The sequence below is a fragment of the Pristis pectinata genome, chromosome 5, assembly GCF_009764475.1.
Source record: "Pristis pectinata isolate sPriPec2 chromosome 5, sPriPec2.1.pri, whole genome shotgun sequence".
In the NCBI taxonomy this organism is placed as follows: Eukaryota; Metazoa; Chordata; class Chondrichthyes; order Rhinopristiformes; family Pristidae; genus Pristis; species Pristis pectinata.
Window position 1 is genome coordinate 24,713,083 of NC_067409.1, and position 27,808 is coordinate 24,740,890.

The 27,808-nt window shown below is 39.8% G+C and overlaps 1 protein-coding gene across 11 annotated transcripts in view; it reads left to right on the forward strand.

Moving 5' to 3' along the window:
• pard3aa (par-3 family cell polarity regulator alpha, a) overlaps positions 1 to 27,808 on the forward strand; it is a 655,359-nt gene that overhangs the window by 433,764 nt on the left and 193,787 nt on the right. For all 11 annotated transcript variants that reach the window (XM_052015672.1, XM_052015675.1, XM_052015670.1 and 8 more), the window contains one exon: positions 21,796 to 21,979. In XM_052015672.1, coding sequence (XP_051871632.1) covers positions 21,796 to 21,979 — 184 coding nt within the window. The remainder of the gene's footprint in view (positions 1 to 21,795; positions 21,980 to 27,808) is intronic.

Here is a 27,808-nt window from a genome sequence, read left to right on the forward strand (position 1 = left end):
TCCACTGGTTATTGTCACCTCCCAAGAGATGCTACAGAATGCTTAAGGAAGCATCTTAATAATAAAGGTTGTGTTAGATGTTAGATTTTGGGTCAACACTGGGCTTAGGGAAACATTTTCATTCATTAAATGAATGAGTTGCAAAACCTTTTTTTGGAAATTCAATCACCCATTAGACTTGGTACTGAGAAGGGTGTAGATACTTTACTGTTGTTGAATTGCCTTGTGCCAAGTATCCGTCTCAGGACTCATTTTTGATAAAATTTCAACTAACTTTACAAAACTCTGAAAAATGGAGGGTAAGAGTTACATGTTTAAGTGAAGGCTAGTGGAATTTCTATGACTATGGAAGTAATAATTAAGTAATCCAAATTCTGTGTTTTTTTTAACGGGGCATTTGTTTGATGTTCCATTGTTCATTTTTGCAATCAAAGAATTTCAAATTATAATTTAAAACCAAAGAGGATCTAAGGGGATCTTTTTCACCAGAGAGTGGTGAGTACTGTATCTGGAATGTACTGCCAGAGAGAGTGGTGGAACCAGTCACTAACAGCATTTGTGAGGTGTCTGGATGAGCACTTGAAGAGTCATGGAAGGCTTTGGGCCAAGTGCTGGAAGATGGGATTAATACAGATGTGTGCCCACTGGTTGGCGTGGATGTAGTGGGCCAGATAGTCTGTTTTCATACTATATGACTGACTCTAAGATCAATAAACAGGCTAAACTATATCATCAGGAGATTGTAGTGCTTTTAAGTTTTTGAATATTATAGCTGGAAATTTTGTATTTTTGAATATCAATGGATTTTTTTCATGGAAGTAAAATTATTCAGCTGTATGTTTTGAGAATTGTATCTGGCATGGGAATGGAAAATGTTTTCTGTTTACTTCCTTCCTTATTTCCTGTTGTGAGGCCTGGAGAACTTTGCCTTGGAATTCTAAATAAAGACATTCATGCAGATTAGTTTCTGACCTATTTGACAGACGCTGTCTCTGTTACTCCACATCAATTCTTTGTGCTTTGAGACTGACTATTAACTTTTGGCAAACTTCTTACTTGGATAAGTTGTTACATTCAAATTTGGCCATTTCTTCAGCAGCGATCTATACAATGCACATTCAATGGAAGGTTATTTTTTAGTGAAGAACATTTACAATGATTCACAATTTTTATTTTCCTCCACTCTGATCCCGGCATGGCCTAATTCAATTGAGTTTGGATTAGGTATTTAAATGTGCAGTTGTCAAGACCAGTGTGGCATGATACTGCATTTTGATATCTGGAATGTGGAGCGATCAGTTGGCAGCTTTGTGAAAGACTTGCAGTTATCTATTAGTTTTCATGAGCTCAGGATGCCTAGAAGCAAACTGTAGGCGATGAAGTATTTCCAAAATTAGTCACTGTTGCAGAAGCATGGTGGCAAGTTAATAACGTGCCTTTCTCAGTATCCAATTAACAGCATTAAAACCTTGGTGATTTTGGTTGGAGGATGTATGATCACACCACCAGGGATAATTCTCCTGTAGTCTTTTGACTAATATCATGGTATCAGCTGTGTTCATCTGAGAGCTCATGCATGTGAAAGATATATCTTTTGACACCGGTCTCTCAGTATTGCACTGGAGAGTCAGCTTTGAGTTGAAGTCTGAGTCTCTGGATGTGAATTTTAAACCATTTGACTCAAATGCAAAAATATTACCCACAGCACCATGACTGACATATATGGTTTCTCCTTTCCTCATCTTCCACTCCACTAGTCTCCAATTCAAATGATCATTCTTCATAATTTCCATTGAGATCCCAGCAATAGATCTGTCTTGCCTCCCCTCTGCTTTCAGTATTCCAAAGGATCAATTTCCTCCATGACTCCTTGGTCCACTTTTCCATCTCCACCAACCAGTCTCCTTGTCATTGGACTTATCCTGTGCGGATTAGATGTTTACTTTGCAAAGCATTTTTGTTCAAGCTGCAACTTCCAGTCACCTGTCACTTTAACGTCCTGTCCCAATAGTGCACTGACTTCTCTTCAACCTCCTACATTGCTACAGGGATGACCAACATCAACTCAAGAGTCAGTACCTCAACTTTCATCTGGTATATGACAGCCATTGGGATTTAATATTGAATTTAACACTTTCAGGTAGCTCCCTTTTATCTCCCTCTCCACATATATAACTCTACCTTTTTTTTGACTCCAGTGCCAATTGTTGCTGAAAGGTCCTTGATCCCTCTCTTCAACTGTTCCTTGTCTTATTGGTCACTTGACCTGCTCAACAATATGAGCATTTGCCGTTTTTGTTTTGGATTTCCATCATCTTCTCATCTCATTTGCTCGTCACAGTATGATGTTCTGTTCTCTGGAGTACAAAGTCAGTGTAGTATTGTATTCCATCCAACCATGGGGCATGTATGAACCAAATGTTCAAGAGACATAATTCTGAGCTTCCTGGTTCTTGGCTTGGTCTTGCCACTGGCTCATTTCTGTCATTCTTCTTTGGGCATTTTTCTTTGTTTGCATTCTGTTACCTCACTCATGGACAATAGCTCTTTGCTGTTGTGCATTCTGGAAACTTTTTTGTAGATGTAGGAGCCCATTGCTGTGAAGGTTTAGGCACAGCATGATAAATTCTGAAATGCAGAGGCGGTTTATGTTCCCAGTACTTGTTAAATTTTACGCTTTCTTCATTAACATAAATCCATCTCTCTTGATCTTTCTTTATCTTGCCTATAACAGGCAGTTTTCTAATTCTGCTTTTCGGTTTTTTTGGAAGTGTGGAGAAGTGGTACAGTGGATTATGTTGTCACAGCTCTGCTTTGGCATTATTTGTATTTCCAATAAATGTTATCCAAGTAAAAAAGAAATGAGTATAGTCACATTTGGTTGTGTTTGTGTTTTTTTCCTCCTATTTTACATCTCAAGAAGGTTTTATCTAGAATTAATTAATGTTGTTTATTTGAGTCTAAGTCATTTTCTTTGTTTCACTGCTGCAAACTGCTCACAACAAATGATTATTTCAAATTGAGACTGAATAAGGAAATGTCTTTGTGCTGCATTGAACAGTTATTTTCGTCTCTTTTTTAATTTGTTGTGACACTTTCCATTTCCATGGATAAACCTTTGCATAAACTGTATGAAACTGTCAGGTGGATAAATTATTTTAGCTATGGCAGTGATAAGAAGTGAATCATACTTCAGCTGCAGCCAGTCTATTTATAAGACAGTTACACATCAATATTTCACATGTTGAAGTATGACTATCATCTTTGGATTGGCTGCCTATTCGCATTTTATGGTCAGCTTTCAAAACACCGTCAGTTCCAACTCTTGAATGGTTGTCACGGCAGCCTTTGTGAACCTGAACCACTTAAGAATGAAAATGAGAATGGTTCAGCTTCCTTCACCTTGCTCTTTTACTTCAGGAAGCAATGGATTCATTCATCTCAGCACCTGGGTTTAAATAGAGGTCCCATAGGTTAAAAAAAGTAATGTTGCGTGCTTGTAGGCCATCCAGTTGGCACTCAGTGTTTAAACCTGCTAGGAAATGTATTTATTTGTTTTGTAATCATTTCTTCAGTTCTATAAATAATTAACTCTCCAACAAGATGATCATGTAGGAGAACTGTTACCACATATCTGTAACTGACCACTTAAGAGCTTCCTAAAACTAATCATTATCGTGCATTTGAGAGTTCACTGAGTTACCCCTCTCGTGTGTGAGTGCTTGCTCTCATTATTTTTTTTGAAGTATGAATGCTTTCTCTAACTGATTGCAGTGAACGATCCATATTCTCAATCTTCTAAATTTAAAGAGGTGTCCAGCCATGTGAATTTTTATATCACTTGCAGATGTTTAAATATGCAAATGTACAAAAGAGGTTTCCATAAGACTCTTTCATAAATGTGTGGTATTTATGATTGTTGTAAATATTGGGAAAGAAAACTAGAAAGGATCTTTGAACCATTGGTCAGTTTTATTTTTGTTCACAAGGAGGTTGAGAGATTGATTTCAAGTCAGGAGCAAGCAGTGTATATCAGCTTAAATTTTATTTTTATTTCTTGAAACATTTTAGTTGTTAAGTCTGAAAAATCTGACTTGTCAATTCACATTGCAAATTTTCACATGCTTTCTCCAGATCAATACTTATAATCATGTATGCAACTCCTTTGTTTTATAGAAATTTCAGGGAATCCAATGGAATTGACATTCTATAATCCAAAACCTGCAGACAATGCAACTCACTTTGATGTTAATCATAAATTTTACACAATTATAGTCAGTTTTATTTTAAAAGTGAACATTATTTTAAATAATGATTTTGCTCTGCTGGTTATAAATCCATAATCCCAAAAATAAAAATGCAACTCATTTAATTAACTTATTTTTGATTGAGTATTTGTCAAGGGTAAAGTAGAAATTGTATTGCTCTTGGTGTAGTGATGTGATTAATTGGTACATTATCAAGTTTTACCCTGGAAAGAGAGTGAACTTGGAACAGGAGTGGGGCAGCATCCATGGTCCTGTATGTTTTTTTTTGCCCAAAGCATTACCCAACAAAGAATGTATTTAAAATAAGCAGTAGTATAATAGGAAAACTGCAGTTAAACAGTGTGGGTGTCGCACAGTCTACTGAAGGAACTCAGTGGGTTGGGAAAGATCTCTGCCCTACTCCTGTCACCACAGTTTTTATTGAATGATCCAACTGAGCTTTTGGTTATTGGTGATCCAGGATGTTGTTGGTGGGGGAACCTGACATGAATTTCAGGGGTGGTGGTAGAGGTTGATGTAATAGGGACATTTAAAAGACTCTTAGATAGGCACATGGATGTAAGAAAAATGGAAAGTTATGAGCTGTGCAGGAGGGAAGGGGTAGATTGATCATGGAGTACATTTATATAGGTTGGCACAACATTGTGGACTGAAGAGTCTGTACTGTGCTGTACTGTTCTATGTTCTATGAATGTCATGGGTAGATGGTTGTCTCCATTGTTGCAGATGCTCATTATCTGTAAATTCTTTGGCATGTTTTACACCACTTTTATAAGCCCACGATTGAATGTTGCCCAGGGCTTGCTGCATGGACTGTTGGAGTCATTCGCTTGCTGAGGAGTTGTGAATAGAATTAAATATGGTGCAACCATCAACAGACATTCCCATTTCTGACATTATGATGGAAAGAGAGTCGGTGTTGAAGCAGCTGAAGGTGGTTGGGCTTAGAATTCAGTCCTGAGTAATGTCATGGGACTGGGGTGATCAACTTCGAATAACCACGACCATCTTCCTTTGTGTGAGGTATGATACTGTTTGCACTTTGGTGCCCATTAACTTCATTATTACCAATGCTCCTTGATACTTCACACAGCCAAGTGATCCTGGGGAAACCCATGCTGGCCGTCAGTTATTGAGTCATGGAGTCATACAACACAGAAAGAGGCCCTTCATGCCAACTAAGGAGCCTACCTGAGTTAGTAACATTTGCCTGCATTTTGCCCATATCCTTCTAAACCTTTCATGTACCGCTTAACTGTCTTTTTAACGTAATTGTACCCACTGGTACTACTTCCTATGGCAGCTCTTTCCATATACCCAGTACCCTCCATGTGAAAATACCCACCACCACCTGTGCCGAAAACAAACTGCTGGAGGGACTCTGCAAGTCAAGCAGCATCTGTGGAAGCAAGGGGATAGTCGACGTTTCAAGGTTGAGACCCTGCATCAGGACTGAGAGTATAAAGGGGAGATAGCCAGTATAAAGGGTGAGACAGGGGCTGGCAAGCGATAAGTGGTTCCAGATGAGGAGCGGTTGATGGACAGATTGAGTGAGGGTGGGAGGGGTGGAGATAGTGACGGAGGAGCTGGGAAGGTGATAGTCAAGATGGCAAAGGGCTGTAGATTATGGAATCTGATAAAAAGGGAAGGTGGTGAGTGGAACCAGATAAGGACGGGATGCTCAGCAAAAGGGGAACGCGGAGAGGAGGGGGTAGGGGCCTGAGTGGGTGGAGTATGTGGATTGTAGGTGGGGGGAGGGGAAAGAAACTGGGAAACCGAGAGTTGGGGGTGGGGTTGGGTATGGAAAGAAGGCGGGGTGCGAGAGGACCTGGGTGGATCAGGAGGAGAGAGAAAACAACGAAGGAGATGTGGGTTACCTGAAACTGGAGAATTCAATGTTCATGCCTTTGGGTTGTTGGCTCCCCAGGCGGAATATGAGGTTCTGTTCCTCTAGTTTGCATTTGGCCTTACCCTGACAGTGGAGGAGTCTGAGGACAGATAGGCTGGTGTGGGAATGGGGAGAGGAGTTGAAATGGCATGCAACTGGGAGCTCAGGATGGCCATTGCTACAAAGTGCAGGTGTTTGGCATTGTGGTCTCTTCTGTGAAACACCCTCTGGTGAGTCAGACACCTTCTATAACTTTGTTGTTTGAGAAGCGATTGATTGGGCAGTAATGAGCCTTATCAGTCTACTATTTCATAAGACAAAAATAATACTTCATTGATTTATTCTTTGTACCTTACAGTGAAGCCCAGCTTTCCATTAACCTTTGTGCTTGAAACCTAGCTTTTAATGACTCGTGCTTCTCTGCCACAAATCCTTTGTTCATTAATCCCACCCTCCACAAATTTTCAGATGATTCCAAAATGGCATTTTTGGATCAAATGCCTCTGTTATTGTTCTGTGTTCTTCAGAATTTTGTTTCACGTCTTCATAATTTCATGTATAAACCTCAACTGCAGACCACTTGCTTACAGTGATCTCTGGGGCACAGATGTTCCTGCTTGCTCGTTTAAACAAACAAATGAGACTAAGGTGTCAAGTTGGTCAGGTCCAAAAACTAAACCATTTATTCAGTTTTCTCTTAAAGCTTTCCTCAAGATTGAAGATGACTTCAGTGACTTGATTACATTTCAATTTTGTAGGTGATGGGTTCTGCTGTGGCTCATAAAGCCAATGTGGGATCTGCAGTGTGTGTGCATGCTTTTTCTGCCACTTATGCTGAACTTCTGTGTTCTCCCAATGAAATTGTCTCAAGGTTCTCAATGTCATCTTGAATGTTCCTGCTTCCCTTTAAGCAGCCAAGATTCCCATGAATCAATGGGGATATTGTCCTATTTCAAGGAGGCTTTGAGAACATCCTTGAATCATCTCCTTTGAGTCAATTTTCCATGTGTGGTGTAACCCAAGCCCTTTGTCATTGCAGTAAGTGATCTCTGCTCTTGTATATGCCATATCCTTTCCCATTCACTTTGCCTGTCTCGACCCATTGAAGCCTCTCCATACCACTCACAGCTCACTCTGCCATGTAGCTTTGTATCATCATGTTAAAAATGTTCAAAAATTTATATTTCAAAAAACTGCAAATCTAGTGCATGTTCCAAAATAAAATAATAACCTTGAAACTAAAATAACGAATAAAAATATAACTATTTACCATTCTTCATGGTCTGGTACGAATAAGGAATGCCCGTGCTTGCCTAGTAGATTTAACCTGGCACAGGGTGAGGGCAAATGTCTCAGCATGACAACTAGAGTGTCTGAGGTAGATTACACTACGCTGATGGACTCCTTGAGGAGTCCACTGGAGTTGCACACAGGTGGCAGCTGCACCCAGTGGGGACTAAAAGAAAGATGCCATTGCCAACTTAGGCTGATGCCAGTGCTAGATACATCTAAATGCTCTGCCATTAGCTTTGGTTTCAGAATGGAAAACTTGCTCCAATGTCAGTAAACTGGAAGTTGTGGAGAATGTCGTCGGAAGTTCACTCCAGGGCCAAAGGAGATGCCAAATTTACCAGCTGGAATTCAGCTTGAGAGTGTGACCAGGGAGAGGATTTAACTCTGTGGTGTGGATCCAGAGGCTAAGCAACTTGAATTATGCTTAGCTTGTGGCTTTAGCATGATAACCCATTCCAAGTCATTTCACAGGAGTATTATCAAACAAAATTTGATTGTTGTTCCCCTTATACCTTTTAATCAATCTCTGATCCTTTTTCAAAGCGTAGTCTGAATTTCCAGTTTTGTGTTTAATTAGTGTTGCCATACTGAATTTCAAGAATTCTTAATTACACAACTGCCAGAGGACTAGCCGCAATCCATTCGTCGCAGAGAGATAAAGCATGGAAAAAAGACCTTTCAGCCCACCAAGTCTGCGCCAACCATCAACCACCCACTTACACTTACCCAACATTAATCCTGTTATTTTTATTCTCCCCACATTCTCATCAACTCCCCCCTAATTCCACCACTCACCTACAATCTACAGACAGTTTACAGTGACCAATTAACCCACTAACCTGCGTGACTTTGGGATCTGGGAGGAAACTGTAGCGCCCAGAGGAAACCCACGTGCCCACAAGAAGAATGTGCAAACTCCACACTCTACCCGAGGTCAGGATTGAATCCAGGTGCCTGGTGCTGTGAGACAGTGGCTCGACTGGCTGCTGTGTGAGTTGTCACTTGTTCAAATAAGTTGAGAAGGTTAGATCCAAGCTGCTCAAATCCTTGGGATTTATTTGAACTGACCTCCCCAATTCAAGGTATTATCTGTATAGCTTAATAATGTTGTTTCTGTTCCAAGTCACTTATGTAACGGCAATGATCAGGGAAGGGCTGCATGGCTTATACTTGAACCTCGAGGAATGGTGTGAGAATAGGTTGACTTTTCTAGCTGTTTCTTTTTCTCTTTGGAATAAGATGGGTTGGGTAGAAATATGGCAAAAACTTTTGACAATGATTAAGATTTGGACAATTGGATGTAGTGGGTTTTACCACCGTGGACAATAGTTGAGCACATGTGAATCAAATTATGTACAATTTAAGAGACTCACAAGGGGAATTTCTCCATGACAGGAACAAGATTTCTTAATTGGGTTCAAGCTTGGATTCTGGTCAACTTCTTTGTTTTGTTACCGAAACATTGTGTTGTGATGAGCTGAATGTACTGAAGAGCCTCTTCTGCCTGAAACTGTTACTATATTATGTGTAATAACATAGATAGTTACAATTCCACTTGCACAATCAGACATGGATAAATACTTTTGTGGTTTATGATGTCAAGGAACCAGTTATGTTTTTCCTAATGTGATATGAGCTATTTACTGTTATGTTAATTACACATATAAACCTGTGGGTGATTATGATATAGTCAATTCAGTTTATAATTCTAAATGTGCCCATGAAAATTCTTGGGGGCAGGATGGTAAATGGGCAAATAACAATTTTATTTTGAGTATTTACTGCCGAGATCCTGATTATCACTGGCAGCTTGAGGAATCTTAGCACTTGTTTTGGCAATTGACTGGAAGAATATAATATGCATTAGCAACAGTGTGTTTTAAATAACTACACAGTGAAGAATATTTCTTCAGTGTTAACTTGTACAATGTACTATAATGAATGGCATGTGCATTTGCCTAATTATAAGAACTGACAGGAGTGATGTTAGGAAGACAAATGAACACCTTGTATACCTTTGAAGAGATGAACAAAAGAAACCTGTGGGAGAGGGTAATCAGGCAAGTACATAATTACAGTGAAGGAAAGAATTTCATGTGTTTTTCAGAAGCAGCAGGTTATAGTGTTATTTTCCTTGCTGAGTAATACATGCAGTATTGCACACCTCTGGATTTGCCTTTCTATTGCTGGTATGATGTTGGCAATAAGCACTCTGTGCCCATGTTGCCAACAAACAACATTCATGTAAAGGGATTGCAAAATTGTGTTTATAGGGTAGAAATCTGCAGCAAAATTATTATAGTGGGTTGAATTGTCATTTGAGTCAAGTGTTTTACATTGCTAGTTCCTTCCTGGTTCGCAGGAATGAACTTAGAATTGTCTCCAAGCAAATCTATTTTACCATTGAACCCTCTTCCACCAAATCACTTCCTATTGTGCAGTTCATATTAGTGAACTGCTTTTGGTGCCCGGGTTTACAATAAAAACAAAAAATACTGGAAATAATCAGCAGGACAGGTAGCATCTGTGGAGAGTGTCACATACCAGTAACAATAGAAACACACTGAGTCATGTACAAGTGTTAAAAACTATTTTATTAATAACTACTTGTAATAATAAGAAAATTAAAAACGTTACATGTTAAACATTAACCCCAAAACTAAACTCGAAGTGTGTGTGTGTGTGTGTGTGTGTGTGTGTGTGTGTGTGTGTGTGTGTGTGTGTGTGGCAAATTCCCAAACTCCAAGTCCAGGAATAGTTCTCAAAGTTCAGTTCAGCAAGTCATGAGGTGGAACGTGAGCAAAGGCTTTTGCAAAACCACCCTTGACTGAAGAGAAAATGTAGAGAGAATATAGAGAGAAATTACAAAATCCAAATGTTCCATGATGGAACCCCTATGACACTTCAATCACTGATGATCTCCATTTACTTTGTTCTGAAGTATCTGCCACCCCAAAGGCATTCGATACATGGCCACCCACATAAATACCTGTTTCCCACTACAGGTTAATGACCAAGTGGACTCCACTTGTTTCCTCCAAAAATCCATACATGGATTGTATGTGACAGATACAGCTATTGTTCTTCATCCATTGTTATGGAGACCAGCAGTCAGTCAGTCAGTCCCCCCCTCCCCTCCCCTCCCCCCTTGCTTTTCTTTGACTCACTGAGCAAAAAGCAGCCAGCACATAGTTATTTTGCTGTTGTGATGACACCACACACACACACACACACACACACACACACACACACACACACACACACACACACACACACACACACACACACACACACACAGCTACTCTACTGTCCAGGTGCCTTGAAGGAACATTCACCAAATAGCAACCTGGCCCGTAACAAGAGCAAAACAAAGTTGATCTTTCTTCAAGAACTTCAATATTTTTAATTCAATTTTCCAGCATTATTTTGTTTCTGGTATGCTGTTTACAAAGCCATTTGGAATCCTCAAAATTATAGCTCACAATGTAGGCATCACACCAGTGCTGCTGAAAACCCTTCAACTCTCAGCTTAATTTGCTCTTATCTCTGACATGTATTTATTCTTGCTTTTCAAATATTCGTACTATTTCCTTCCATCACAAGTTTACAGTCTCTGCTTTAGTGTTCCCTTATATTCTAAATTCTAATCATTGTTTATCTCTTTTTTTGAGGTCATTGGAGTAATTGAAGGGATTTTTGAGAGAGGAAAAGATTCCCAATTGTTGCTTAATAGGCGCAAAAAGGCATGGAATTATTGCTGCACAGAGGAAGATGGATATCAGAAAAATTTTCTTGCATAGTTTTTGTTTTAGATCTAATGTTACTTTTGAGATGCTGTATTTTCCAGTCAGCAATTGAAGGGATAGAATTTTGCTGCTGACCTTGAAGAAACCTGCCCAGAAAGCTTCAGCAATATCTAGATCTTGGATTTCCTCTTTCTTTATGTCAGTTGCTGCAAAGTCACTTCTTTTTCATCTATAGCACCCAGCAACAAAGATGAATTCTAAGGCTGTAATTTGGAACATACACGTGGATTTAACTGGATGTTGAAATATTGTAAACATTCTTAAATAGACTGCTAAGGGAATAGCAATTTTTTAAATTTGGTCAAATTTTGAAATACACACACACACACACCACACACACACACACACACACACACACACACACACACACACACACACACACACACACACACACACACACACACACACACACACACACACACACACACACACACACACACCTCACAAAACCCCCACACATGCAACCAGATTGTTTTTCATTGGTATGTTAAAAAAATTAGTTGTAGCTCATCAAACTTCACAAAGTTTTCAGTGTTTTTAGGGTGAGAATTGCACACAAAGGATTTAAGTTAATATCATTGTTTCAATCAAGTTGTTAATGCTGTATTGATTACCTCAGCAAATACTGCAGTAGGGGATTGCATGAGGAGGAAGGTATTACTGACAGCATCTTCTGGATTCAGGACACCAGAAGCTGCTGTTATTTTCACAGAATATTGCAGTCATTCAATTGCGAATTCTTGGACAGTCCCAGTTGAAATTAAGGTAGAAAGTACTTGGATATAGGAAGCTTGTAAAGAAATTGTGTAGAAGAGTTCAGGACTTGTGAAGGCACCTGTTGAACATCTAACACTTTTGCAGCAATGGTGGGCTGAATGACAGCTTCTCACCTTTCATTCTCATTTAATTTGTTCCAAAGAGTGATTGTTAGATTTCAGAAAGAATTTCTGAAAGAAGAGCTGTCTGCATCCTGACTGTACTTAATGACATCTTTTCCTCTCCTATGATTCATTTACATGTGCACCCAAGCCATTCAATATTTGATGTGGTACTTTCTGTTGATCCTCTGCACTGTGTGATGTATTGAGATATTTCTCAACATCTACTGCTGGAGTGTAGTGGCTTGATGGTGACTATTTTAAATAAATTCACCTCTTTCATTATTCTCATTTTGATGTTCTGCAAACTAAATGGAGTCATTGCTTGATTGCAGCTGAAGATGGTGTGATCATTTTGGAAGCTCAATTGTTTTTGGTTGCTAAATATCCTAGTGTTCTGAACACCTAATTGCTGAATGTATGGTTCACAGATGATACTACACATATTTATCAGCAAGCTACATTTCAGAGTTGTGTAAAGGAATGCTCATTGAGTAAATCATTATTTGCCAGGTCTGTTATGCATTTATCAGGATCCCAATATATCAAATAATATCCAATCTTGATTTGAAATATTGGTGAAGGGCTATGTGTCAATGAGATTTTGAGAGAATGGAAAATAGTAGTCAGTCCATGGGTACTGTTGTCTGTTTATATTTAAAAACTTGAAATCTTTTCAACAAATTTGTGTTTAAAAAATCATGTTTGAGATAATGATGGAAGACTTTTTACACTGTGTGTCGTGGGGTGGTGATGTAACATCACTGTCAATTTTGATCTTTATCAAAAGTGAAGCTCTGATAATCTGGCACGCTAGGGATTTTGGTGATGCTGGGCTTGCCGATTTTCCAAACTATTGGATGTTGTTCCTAGTAATACTCAAACATATTTTTATTTCAATATTTTTCCTGTATGATACACAGTACAATCATAAATTTTCCAGTGAACACTGTGGGTATACAGGGAGCGGGAAAAATACAAGACACTGGACCTCAGCTTCAGCTACAAACCTGCCCACAGGACCTATTCCTGATCCTTGTGCTCCAGACACCGACCGAGGGTCCAGTTGCAACTTGGCCCACAGTTTGGACCCCAGCTCTGGCCACACACCCCACTCAGGCTCTGGCCACTGCCTCACACTCCAAACTAATGATTGAGCCAGATGCTGAACCTGTCAGGTGGCAATTGGATGACTGATTATATGAGTTTGAAATCACTGGTCATGATCAGGAGAGGAACCTTGGTTTAGGTTGTCCGCACAAATTTAGCACACACCAGGAATAGAAAGTGTATGAGTAATTTTAAACAACAACCCACTTGTTTGTGTTTGAGGAAATCTCAAATGATTTTTAAAAGCTCTCACAGTGAGTTAGTGTTTACAGATACCTTATTCCATATTCCTTACAATTTGAAATGTCAGTTTGTCCCACCAAAGCTATCCCAGCTCACAGAGCAATCCCACTCCCCACTAATTTTTCCTGTAATCCATCCTCCCACATTCCCATCAGATCACCCTTGATTCTGCCACAAATGAGGGGAAATTTACAGTGACCTGTTAACCTACCACTTGCATGTCTTTGGAATATGGGAGGAAACTTATGTGGTCACAGGGAGAACATACAAACTTGACAAAGGCAACACTAGAGGTCAGGATTGAACCCTGGTCTCTGGTGTTTTGAGGCAGCAGCTCTGCTAGCTGTGCCCCTGTGCTACCACTTGCATGCAATACTGGTTCCATATGTGGCAGTGTGAAAGGGTCCAGTTGTTTCGTAATAGAAAATTTATGGGGTCAATTATGGAGTCCATGAACATGTCTTGATAGATTTAGGAGATGTTTGCATAGCCATGTTGGAAGCTGTACTGGGCCCTTAAAGTTTTAACGCAAAGCTGATGATTTCAAAATTACAGTTGAGTTAATATTTCTAATTATTTGGTGGAAAAACATGATTTGATCTATGTCACTTTTGTACAGTGTTAGTAGGGATGTTTGAATCACACAATGGCAGGTGATGAGTTTAAAATTCAGGAAATATGAAATAAACCTGGAATTTGAGGAAAAAGAAGTTTGTTTCCATTATGGGCATGAAGACACTACTGGATTGCTGTCAACTCCCATTTGATTCATGAATGTCCTTCAGAGGAGGAGATCTGATGCCCTTAACTGCACTGGCCCGTATTGTGACTGCAGATTCATTAATGTGGTTGATTCTTAACTGTCTCCTCGGTGCAGGAAAAATTAGGAATGAACAATACATGCCAACAATGCCAGTGATATTCATATCCTGTGAACAGATTTTTAAAAATTAATTGTTCATCATGCAGTTGTGCCCAAGAGGAGACTTGCATCCTACATTCTTGTCACTGCAAGATTTAGTAAGTGAACAGTTTCTGTGCTGGAACTGCTGGGAAATGTTTTAAATTCTATTGTACTTTATTAATACAGATTCACTTTGTCTAACTGTCCAATTAATTTTCTTCACCCCAACCTCTTGGAATGCATTTATTCAATTTAGTTTTAGTTATTTAGTGATGTAGCCTGGAATATCATCAGAATCAGGTTTATTATCACTGACTTGTATGTTGTGAAATTTGTTGTTTTGTGGCAGCCAATTAAAAGGAATTACCATTTTCAGATGATCCAATCCTGAATATGTTAATTTAAAACATGTTTCCTTTTTGCTAATTTTTTTGCTAAAAATGACAACTCACACTTGTATTGACCCTTCAATGTACTAAAATGACATAACATTCTTTACAGGAGTGATCATCAAACAAAACTTGACACCATTGGGACAAGTGATAGGGAGTACGTTTTAAAGCTGTGTCTTAAGTGAGGATAGCGGGTGCAATGTGGTTGTGGGAGGAAATTTCTGAGCTCCAGGCCAAGGCTGTATCAAGATGCAGCAGCCAATGGCAGAGCAAAGAAAACTGGGGATATACACAAGGCTAGAATTGGAGGAGCGGTATTTGTGCCTGGAGGAGGTTACAAAAACAGTGAAGCAAGGGCAAGATGACAATTTTTTTCAGCTTGGCTGGGACAAGAAATTAATTTTCAGTTTAATGGTGCTATAATCAGTAACATGTTGTATTTTATCATGCATTATCTCACTTTTTTTGGAGAGCCTACAAAAAATAAACTGAAGATCTTTATACTTAGTTGTGCATATAAGGAATAACGTGGAGCTGCCAAAATTGCATTCCAACCTGCAGGCTCTTAGGTGAGAGTTGAAAATTGTCCATGTTCTGCCAAAGTGTTAACGAGATTATAATCTGTGCTTGGAAACTCCTAAACTGAGTTGTATAAATGTTTGTAAGGCGAGCGTTCTATTAAACCAAGCTGAATGAAATCAACAGTTCAAGAGGAAACGGTTGCATTTGAACTGGAGGGGGACCATTATCCTTGTGGCGAGATTTGCTGGTGCTACTTGGGTGGTTCTAAACTAGTCTGGCAGTGGGGTGGGACCCAAAATACGGGTCTAACAGGTGAAAGTTGAAGGAAATTAACAAGTCCATTTGGCAGGACAGGCAGGAGCAGGAAAGGTAGTGAGGAAGGTCTGATATTATAAACTGCATTTACTTTAAAGCAAGAAGCCTCTTGCTTACTTTATCAGCAAGAAGGTAAGGCAAGTGAACTCAGGGCATGGATCGGCACATGGAATTGTGATATTACAAATGTGACGGAAATCTAGTTGAGGGATGGGCAGGAATGGCAGCTCACTGTTGGTTATGTCACACTCGGGTGCAATTCTGGAAGGACATGGTTAAGCTAGAGAGGGTGCAGAAAAGATTCACAAGGATGTTAGCTGGATTGGAGGGCTTGAATTATCAGGAAAAAATGAATGGGCTCAGTCTGTTTTCACTGGAGCACAATTTTTCATACAAAGAGTAGTTGATATCTGGAATGAGCTGCTTGGGGAGGTGGTGAAGGCCGGAACAGGAACAACATTTAAGAGACATCTTGACAGGTAGTTGAACGACCATGGCACACAGGGATGTGGTTAATGCAGACAAGTGGGAAGAGTGTAGATAGGCATAATGGTTGGCATAGACAGGGTGGGCTGAAGGGCCGCCTTCTATGCTGTACTACTCTATGACACTATAAATCAAGTTGGCCCAAACAAATTTCCTGATGAAAGATTCTTTAGTTGTCACAATCTTGATTTTTTTTTGCTGCAAGGTTACTGGAATTATTCTCTTTGGTGCTAACGACATTTGGAGGAGAGGAGTCTTGGTGTACAAATCATGATAGACTTAAGGTTAACAGAGTGAAGCTGCTCCCATGAGTGGAATGTTCAAGTACCAGGGGGCACAGATCTCAAGTGCTGGGCAAAAGGTACAGGGGGGTCATGTGAGGAAAATGTTGTTTATGCAGGGAATTGTTATGAACTGGAACTTGCTGCTTTTTAATGATGTCAGAACAGAGCCAGTCTTTCAGAAGGGAATGAGATGGTTACTTGGTGAACATAACATCCAGGGCATTGTGGAAAGAGCAGGTGAGTAGATTGGTGCAGATAGCTGGCATGGATTCGGGACTGAATTTCCTTTTTTTAAAACTACATTGTGATTCTGAAGAGATTGTTGCCCCCAAAATCATTTTAAGCTTAACGGTCGGGTTACACTTATTCCTACTTATGGTCTTATTTATTTCTCTTCCTTTAGAATAAGTACTGAAGTTGTCACCAATAGATGCCTTGGCATTGTTGGTACCTTAATTCCCTTCACACAGAATTGTGCTGGTACCTCATGTTCAGGGCAGTATATTTCTCCCTTGCAGCAACCTCACAGGACTCCATAAAATAGCACAGCTCTCATTTAGTATCAGGAAATATGTGTGGAATACCACTTCATTACTATCCAAACTCCTTCACTTTGAAATCAATAATTGCCAGAAGTTAGTTTCAGCTCATTTGGGTGGAATGGTCTGGCCTCATGTTTTCATGGAGTTAAATCCTCAGATTCAAATGCATTACTGTGACCCTTAAACACATGCACTACCATTTTTAAATGACAACATAAGAGGAAAGCCGGTCTCAAACCCAATAACTAAATTCATTGTGGAATGAGTTAAAATAACTAGTTCCATTTGGAAAATCAAGACAAATATTTGGGCCTTGTGCTAGAATGGAAATTCAAGCTGAAGCCTGCTTCAGGACATTTTAAGTTTGAGCATCCAGAATTTTATTTCCTTTATAGATGCCAAACAACATTATTGGCAAAGAGAAGCAAAAAGTAACCTGTTCTCATGCTGTTCCTATTATCCATGGAAACTAAAGGAGCAACTTTTTGGGAAATATTCATTTAATATTGTTTATTGGATTGGCAGTACTTAGTGTCAAATTTGTCTCCTTTCAGTGCTTCAAATAAGCTGCTCTCATGCTTTTTCTTTTTCAATGCATCAGAATTGATGAGAAAGGCTGTTTGAAAGTGATTAACTTGTTTTGGCTGAATGTAATTTGGAAACTCTGCACAATTCAACCATTCATAGAGTCATACAGCATGGAAATAGGCTCTTCAGCCCAATTAGTTTATGCTGACCAAGATTCCCATCTAATCTCGTCCCACTTCCACACATTTGGCCCATATCCCTCTAAATCTTTCCTATCCATGTATCTATCCAATTGCCTTTTAAATGTTGTTAGTGTACCTGCCTCGACCACTTCCTTTGGCAGCTCATTTCATACACAGACCTCCCTTTGTGTGGAACAAATTGTACCCCAGGTTTCTACTAAATTTCTCCTCCCTTACCCTAAATCAATGTCCTCTCGTTTTTGATTCTCCAACCCCGGGAAAAAGACTCTGCGCATTCACCCTGTCTTTGCCCCTCATGATTTTATACACCTCTCTAATATCACCCCTCATTCTCCTACGCTCCATTGAATAAAGTCCCAACCTGCTCAACCTCGCTCCATAACTCAGTACCTCAAGTCCTGGCAACATCTTGGTAAATCTCCTCTGTACTCTTTCCAATTTAATGGCATCTTTCCTATAGCTGGGTGACTAAAACTGAATACAATATTCCAAATGCGGCCTCACCATCATCTTGTACAACTGCAACATAACATTCCAACTTCTCTCCTCAGTGCCCTAACTGATGAAGGCCAGCGTGCCACATTCATGTTTGATTTATGTCGTGTAATTTACATTAACCCAAGGGGCTTTAAAGCATTGGGTCACAAGGACATGCTATTGTATTGTTGCATGCAAAAGGAGTGCCTACTCAGATAGGGGACACTTTGTCCACTGGCATTTGTGGACTAGGTGGACTCTTGACCTCACAATTTGCCTTGTTATGGCCTTGCACCTTATTGTCCACCTGCACTGCACTTTCTCTGTAACTGTAACACTTTATTCTGCATTCTGTTATTGTTTTACCTTGTACTACCTCAATGCACTGTTGCAATGAAATGATCTGTATGGACAGTATGCAACACAAGCTTTTTTCCACTACCTCGGTACATGTGACGATATCAAACCAATTTAAATTGGAAAATTACATTGGTAAATTGGTTTAGCAGAGGTTAAGAGTCCATCTTTTCATACTAGGGAACCATTCAATAGTCTTACAAAAGCGGGATAAAAGCTGTCCTTGAGCCTGGTGGTATGTGCTTTCAGGCTTTTGCATCTTCTGCCTGATGAGAGGGGGGAAGAAGAGAGAATGTCCGGGGTGGGTAGGGTCTTTGATTATGCCAGCTGCTTTACTGAGGCAGCGAGAAGTGTAGACAGAGTCCATGGAGGGGAGGCTGGTGTCCGTGATGTGCTGGGCTGTGTCCACAACTCTCTGAGGTTTCTTGCAGTCTTGGGCAGAGCAGTTGCCATGATGAACCAAGCCATGGTGCATCTGGACAGGATGCTTTCTATGGTCCATTGGTGGAAGTGAGTGAGGGTCAGAGGGAACATGCCAAATTTCTTTAACCTCCTGAGAAAGTAGAGGCACTGATGAGTTTTCTTTGCTGTGACGTCAATGTGGTTTGACCAGGACAGGCTATTGGTGATGTTTACTCCTAGGAACTTGAAGCTCTCAACCCTCTCGACCTCAGCACCATTGAATTAAACAGGAGCACGTGCACCACCCACCTTCCTGAAGTCAATGACCAGATTTTTTTATTTTGCTGACACTGAGGGAAAAATTGTTATGTCACCACGTCACTAGGCTCCCTATCTCCTTCCTTTTCTCTGACTCATCATTATTTGAGACACGGCCTACTACAGTTTTATCATCTGCAAACTTGTAGATGGAATTAGAACAGAATCTGGCCACGCAGTTATGAGTGTATAGGGAGTAGAGTTAGGGGGCTGAGGACGCAGCCTTGTGGGGCACTGGTGTTGAGAATAATCCTGGCAGAGGTATTGCTGCCTATTCTTACTGATTGCGGTCTGTTGGTCAGGAAGTCAAGGATCTAGTTGCAAAGGGAGGTGTTGAGTCCCAGGTGTTGAGCCAAAGGGCCTGTTTTGTGCTGTATGGTTCTATGGTTTAGGAGTAAGGAGATGAATTTGCTTGGAATTATGGCATTGAAGGTGGAGCTGTTTACCAATTTTACCAAGTTAATTTAAAGTACCAATTTCGAACACACCAAATGGTTTTACTCTGACATTACAGACTTGGGCATCGATTTTAACTCCGCCTCTGGAGCACTGAATTTTGAATATTTAGAACAAATGCTGGCAAATTACTCCAGTTCTGTCATTCCTGTCACCCAGCCCCCAGACACATTGAGTTACTTCTGAAGACCGTTGAAATAAAAAAAACTGTTTGGTTATGAGCCTATTAGAATTTACGAATAGAATGTCAATGAATAAATTGAGTTTTCAGAAACATGGATCAACTGCATCCTTTTTATTTTGATGTAATATGCAATATGCAGGTACATTGGAGTTTTATTCAGAACACTACCTGCTTATTACATGCAATCAATCTTAACATGGCAGGAGAGAACAGAGATTTAAAATCATCATTGGATCATATTGTAGAGAATGTATTCCATTCTGCTGACATAATATGACTTTTGCACTTTAGTGCGGCGACCGAATCTGAGTATCGCCCAAAGTGGCATCTCTCCCATTCTCAATAGGCAGGTGGTCATTAAGTAAATAACGTTGTTTATAAGGGTATAGTATTGTCTCAAGAATAATAGATTTCTGTGTGGATTCAACATGTTTGTATCTTCTGATTCCTATAGCTTCACATCTGTTGAGGAGGGAAGAGAGAGAGAGAGAGAGCATTTCCCCACATCTGTTGGTCATTTAAACCACTAATTAATTTGAATTTGTACTAAGTCTGGCATATAAATGTTTGATTTCCTCAGTTGTTTTTTCTTCAGCACTGCAGACTTGAGTATCTACTTTAACCCACCAAAACAAATGTACATAATTCGGTTGTTACAAGCCTTTTTAAATAATTGTTTAATGATTTTAGCCAATTTTATTAGCATTTAATAGTTCATGTGATATGGGCATCATTGACATCACTACTTACCCCTGAACTGAATGACTAACGGTGCCATTTCAGAAGGCAGCTAAATGTCAAGCACATTGCTGTGGTCTGGAGTCGCATGCAAGTCAAACCAGCTAAGGATATTCGTGAACTAGAAGGGTTTTTACAAGAGCCTGTTGGCTTTCGTTTTAAAAATTGATAATTGAATGTGAACCATTGCTAATATTTGCTCTTCATCTGAAATTTAATTAATAACTTGCATTTAAATTCCAAAGAACCTGTGGCAGGATTTGAACTTAGATTTCCAGAAGAGAAGTCCATATACTAGTCGTAGAGTAATACAGCAGGGAAACAGGCCCTTTGCCCCAACTTCTCCATACTGACCAAGATGCCCATCTAAGCTGGTGCCACTTGCCTGAGTTTGGCCCATATCCCTCTCAACCTTTCCTATCCATGTATCTGTCTAAGTGCCTTTTAAATGACGTTAAGGTACTTGCTTCAACTACTTCCTCTGGCAGCTCATTCCATAAATGCACCACCCTCTGCATGAAGAAGTTGCCCCTCAGGTCCCTTTTAAATCTTTCCCCACTCACCTTGAATGTATATCCTCTGGTTTTTGATTCTCTTTCCTTGTGAAGAAAACTGTGTGTATTCACCCTTTCTATGCCCCTTATGTTTTTATACACCTCTATCAGGTTGCCCCTTAGTCTCCTTCACTCCAAGGAATAAAGTCCTAGCCTGTCCAACCTTTCCCTGTAATTCAGGGAAGTCACCTGTTGGTCTATTTTTACAGTGCACCCCAGCTCCTAACTTTTTGTTTTTGTTTTTCCTTTTCCTCCCTGCGGAGAAATGTCCAGCTGCTGTTCCACAGCTCTCCCAGTAGTACACACAAGATCAAAAGTCTGGTATAAAATGCATGCAGCCTTGCCTTCATTACTACTTTTAATATTTTCAAACTGGAGAAGGGATTTGCAAATTCATTCATTGAAGGGAAATTTGTGTTGATCATCAAATGAGCTTATGAGATTCAGTACCAAAAATGTAAAGTACATTCTCATCCTTAATTAGGACACTGGGGTTTTAGCATTGCAAAAAAAGTGACGGGAATGAAGAGTAAATAGAAAATTAAATATCTGTGCATTGTAGAAATATTTTATAATATTATAATGATGCATAAAGTATAATTCATTATATAACTCTTGTGCTATAAACCTTATATTTCTGTAAACAGGTAACTACCAAATGTCCCCAACAGTGAACATGACCCAAGATGACATAGTTATTATTGAGGATGACAGACCACCTGGCAATCTTCCTCGACTGTCTAATCAGTCATCTTTGGGTTACCATCAAGAAATGAATTCTGTAACTTCTTGTCTTTGGGTGAAAGAACCTGATAAAGATAAAACAGATGGGTAAGTAAAGTGTTATTTTCCTTCAAACTATTTTACTTCTGTTCTATGTTTGAATCATGATTTGAAAAAGAAAGTAGGAACCATGAAAGCTGACCATATGTGCCAATGGCTTTCTGTGATGCTTTTTCAGTCCTCTCCCACTCCACAATAATTCCAATTTTATTTTCCTGCAAACAGGTATTGAAACACTAGTCATCAGTTACTTGTTGGTTGGATTTCTGTTCTGTGTGAAAATGCCACAGCTGAGTTTATCTGAACTATGATCTCCAGTGCACTGTACATGCTTCAGGAGCCACTTGATAGAGATCAGAAAGACATTTTGCAAACTATTATAAATTATTTGTTTTTGCTATTCCAATTCTTCACCAATGTTTGTCGATGTTCTGGTAACTCAACCTGCTAGCATTGTTCCCACTTAATTACCCAAATGGGCTAAATCAGTACAGGCTGCGAACTGAAAACAAGCCTTCTGGACAATGGGGATTATGACCACAGTAGCTGCAGCTTTTCCATAATAGTTTCATTAAAATTTGATTTTGGAGTCCTGATGAGAGGTTTTAAGCTCTGTTTTTTTTTGTTAATTATCATTTTTATTGCACTATAATGTGTGGAATTCTATGCACATTACAGATCAGCTATCGGTGTCACTTCTGACTTTTGTAGACCCTTCAACTAGCATTATTAGGTTGAATTTTACATGAGTTGTAATGTAACCACGTCTATTAAATTTTCCGAGCAATTATATAGGAAGTTGAGTTATATATCATGACTGTCTAGAACAGAGATAGTTAATTTCCCTTTAGACATCACCTGCTAATTTGGGTACATGATTCCATAAGCAATATAGTACTTTAAAAAATGTTTTTTAATATCTCTGAAACACCAAGTAAAGGCCAATTAGGTTGTGCCAGCACAGCATACTGATGCACTGGTGTGTCATAGTAGCACATTTGATAGATACTCCCACATTGTTGACTTGCTGATTTGAGACACAGTGGCCCAGTTGGTTTGAGCTGTCACATAAATGATTTTAGCTCATGATGTCAGGTTTAAAACTAGCCTTCAGCCACAAGAGCAATGTAACCCTCAGCAATGAAGCAGGCAAGGCAATGCATAATGAGATGGGCGAATAAAACTACCTCAGATGATTGCCTTGAGTCTGGAGAACATAACTCTTGACATTGTTAATTTGATTGCTTCACAATAATTTCATACTGCGTGTAAAAGAAATTCTTTACTCATCAAGCCATTGGCTATAAAGACTCAGAACTCTGAAATTCAGATGAAGCTTCATTAGCCATTAATTTCAATAAGAGAGAGATGTATTCACTTTTTAAGGCCAAAACCAGTTCTGCTGCTATACTAACAACATTCTCTCATGCCTAAGTTATGTGAAAAATGTCCATTCCTGGCTAGACTGCATGTTTACAACTAAGATGGAATTTGGCCTTCTGCTGAGATAGTCAAAATCTTATATACATAATGCACAAACTCAATTTTCAGCTAATGGCAGCTGGAAGATGAAATGCTTCAGAAAGTTTGGACTGACTTACATTTCTCAAGAACCAACCATAAAAAGTTTGATCTTCAGCTTAAGTGTGTCGATTCTGACAGGTCTCATTATAGGCTGTGTGCTTGCATTGGCTTGAGGATGATTTTTGAAACACTTGAGCTCTGCTGCATTCACAGAGGTATGTCAACTCACTAAAGAATAAATAAGCTTCACGTTCCACACCTTGCTTAACCTTAAATTGTGATGTGAAGTAAACTTGAATTCCTGTAAATTTGGGTGTGAAGCAGGCATTAGTAAATCAGTGCAACCTTGCTTGTGGAATTCCAAAATTGCAATAAGTGTGAAAAGGTGAGATCAAAGGATTTTTAAAGGATTTATCGGTGCCTGAATCACACCATGAATTCTTATCACATTTAGATTTGTTTCTTCAAATTATCTAATCCCTGTAAGCATCACTTTGTGAACCAGTTTGCATATTTTTGTATTTTTATTGTGCATTCAAGAAATGGATCATTTATAGAGTCCTACAGCACGTAAAGGACCCTTCGGCCCAACTGGTCCATGCCGACCAAGATTCCTATCTGAGCTTGTCCCAGTTGCCCACATTTGGCCCATATCCCTCAAAACCATTCCTATCCATGTACCTGTCCAAGTCCCTTCTCAATGTCGTTCATGTACCTGCCTCAACCACTTCCTCTGGCAGCTTATTCCATATACTGACCACCCTCTTGGTGGAAAAATTTGACCTTCAGGTCCCCTTTAAATCTTTCCCCTCTCACCTTAAACCTATGCTCTCTATTTCTTGATTCGCCAACCCTGGGAAAAAGACTGTGCGTAATTAGATATGGTGCATATCTAATTAGATTCATTGATGATGTTGCATGTCTAACTAGATTCATTATTGTTGGTGCCTCTCATGATCTTGTGCACCTTGATAAGATTACCCCTCATTCTCCTACGCTCCAATGAAGAAAGTCCCAAGCTGCACAACCTCTCTCCATAACTCAGTCCTTCACGTCTTCGCAACATCCTTGTCAATCTCCTGTGCACTCTTTCCAGCTTAGTGGCATCTTTCCTATAGCAGGGTGACCAAAACTATACACAATATTCCAAATGCAACCTTACCAATGTCTTGATGTCCTTTTCTTCTCCCATCCACTCTCTTGAGGATACTGCCACTTTTAAGCATCCTCTTGTGCCTCACAGCATTGACCAATTTTAAATTTATGAACCTAGACAATGAGTGTTAGCAGCTATTTCATTGTGAAAGCCATCATTGGTTTTACAAATGCTACCTTCATCTGACAAAGCAGATTTTACAAAACATGTATCTGGATAATGGAAGATTTTTTGTATCCTTTGTACATCAGGATACTGAGGACATGTCAACTATTGACTTGGCTAAGATAAACTAACAATACAGACTCGGCAATGAACAAGGAAACTTCTGGTGGTTTTGATCAGTACTACTCTAATCCCTCTGTAGAGCTGGATTTGAAAACTTAGAGCTTTTAAAAAGAATGTTTATTGGAGAGTTCACAGTCCAAAGCTTGCGAGGAATTCATAGGAAAGCTACTGTTGCTTTTAATTTCCTGTTATTAATGAAGGACATGATGAAATGAAGGTAAGTGATGGGATTTGCCACCAAGTATTGGGATAATCATGTGAATTTGGGCAAAGGGGTTAGATAAACGAGTGACATCTGTTCTAAATTTCAAGAGGAGATCGAGCCCTTCAGAGGGTAATGGCAGTTCTTTGAAGAAAATTCTTTTGTAATTAAAGAGTAAGGCCAAGGATTAATTAAATAGGAATAAATCAAAAGGAAGAAAATGATTGTAATCATGCTTCATTTGCTTAAAAAAAGAATCTGATCCTTCACATTGTGCACTTATACATTCTCACTGCTGCAAGGTTCATGTCCATAAAAATTCAACTAATTCACAGTTCAACTTAAGGCATCCTTTGCTGACATTTATATATTTTTTTATTTTCCTGTGAAGTCTTTTTATCAACTGCAGATGCATCTGCTCAGCAATACTTGGACCTCAAAATGGCAAACTGTGAAGCAAACATTTCTACTGTTACTTAAAATAAGACATCTGAAAGGAAAATGGTTGAAAGCAAGCAATAGATTGCCTGAGGTGATCAGTGATAACGAGTGTGTTGGCCCATGGTGGGGTGTTGTAATAATGGGCAGATTTTCTAACCTGATGCCTGAACATTACCTAAAGTTGAAGAATTTGATAGTTAATCCTGAAGGATGCAGCATGAGGTATCAGAAGATGAGGTATTATTCCTCAAGCTTGTGTTGGGTCTCATTATAACAGTGCCAGACACCACAAATGTGAAGGTCAGAGTCGGGGTAGGATGATAAACTAAAGCGGCAGGCAATGTTCAGTTCTGCAGACTGAACACAATTGCTCCCCAGAATTTTGCCTTGTGTTTGGTTTGTCCACTGTAGAGGAGGCCGCATTGAATGTAGTGTGCATTGCATTGGAAAAAGTGCAAGTGTATCACCAGATGGTAGGAGGGGAAGACAGGTGATTGCTTGGGAATGTGCCAAATGACAGGGATTGATAGATGAGGGTGCAAGAGCAGACCAGTGAGTAGCAAAGGGAGCGATCCTTTTAAAATGCTGAATGGCAAGTGGAATGTGATGGAATCCTTTTGGAGCAGCCAGAACTTGTGAATGCAGAGGCTGGTGAGGTGGGAGTTAAGGACCAGGATAACATTGTTCTTGCTCTGTGCAGGAGGATAAGGTTCTGAGCAAAGGTATGGGGAGTTTATGAGATATTTCACAGGCACCTCTATGGAGTGTCTTATTATTGGAGAAAATGCCCTGGAGGAGGAGGAACTTTGACAATGGAGTACAGACTTTATAGGAAGCAGGGTGGGGGGTGTGATGGGGTGGGGAAGAAGTATAATTAAGTTAGCTGTAGATCTCTGTAAATCTCTTGATTTCCTTGGAGCCAAAAATCTATTAGTCCTGATCTTAAATGTGTTTTATGATTGAGGATCCTTAGTGCTTTGGAGAAGGGAATTCCAAGCATTCATGGCCTTCTGAAATCTCATCTTAGTCCTATATAATTGACCCCTTTTTCTGACGGTGTCCCATCTGGACTCTCAAGCATGAGCAAACTTTCATCAGTTTCTACACTGTCAACTCCTCTTATCTGATTCGGTGAGATCATCTCTCACTTTAGAACCATAGAACACTACAGCACAGAAAAACAGGCCATTCGGCCCTTCTAGTCTGTGCCGAAACATTATCCCGCTAGTCCAATTTACCTGCACCCAGTCCATAACCCTCCAGACCACTCCCGTCCACGTATCTATCCAACTTATTCTTAAAACTCAAGAGTGAGCCCGCATTTACTACATCAGATGCCAGCCCGTTCCATACTCCCACCACTCTTTGAGTGAAGAAGTTCCCCCTAATGATCCCCCTAAACCTTTCCCCTTTCACCCTAAAGCCATGTCCTCTCGTACTTATCTCTCCTAATCCAGGTGGAAAGAGCCTATTCGCATTAACTCTGTCTATACCCCTCATAATTTTGTCAACCTCTATCAAATCTCCCCTCATTCTTCTGCGCTCCAAAGAATAAAGTCCTAACCTGTTCAATCTTTCCCTGTAACTCAACTCCTGAAGACCCGGCAACATTCTAGTAAATCTCCTCTGCACTCTTTCAATCTTACTGATATCCTTCCTATAGTTAGGTGACCAGAACTGCACGCAATACTCCAAATTTGGCCTCACCAATGTCTTATACAACCTCACCGTAACATCCCAACTCCTGTACTCAATACTTTGATTTATGAATGCCAGGATGCCAAAAGCCTCCTTTACAACCCTGTCTACCTGCAACGCCACTTTCAGGGAATTATGTATCTGAACTCCCAGATCCCTTTGTTCCTCTGCACTCCTCAGTGCCCTACCATTTACTGTGTATGTCCTACCTTGATCTGTCCTTCCAAAATGCAACACCTCACACTTGTCTGCATTAAATTCCATCTGCCACTTTCTGGCCCATTCTTGCATTTGGTTCAGATCCCTCTGCAAGCTTTGAAAGCCTTCCTCGCTGTCCACAACGCCTCCAATCTTAGTGTCATCAGCAAACTTGTTGACCCAATTTACTACATTATCATCTAGATCATTGATATAGACAACAAACAACAATGGCCCCAGCACAGATCCCTGAGGCACACCACGAGTCACAGACCTCCAGTCTGAGAAACAATCATCCACTACCACTCTCTGTCTTCTCCCGCACAGCCAATTTCGAATCCAGTTTACAACCTCTCCATGGATACCTAGT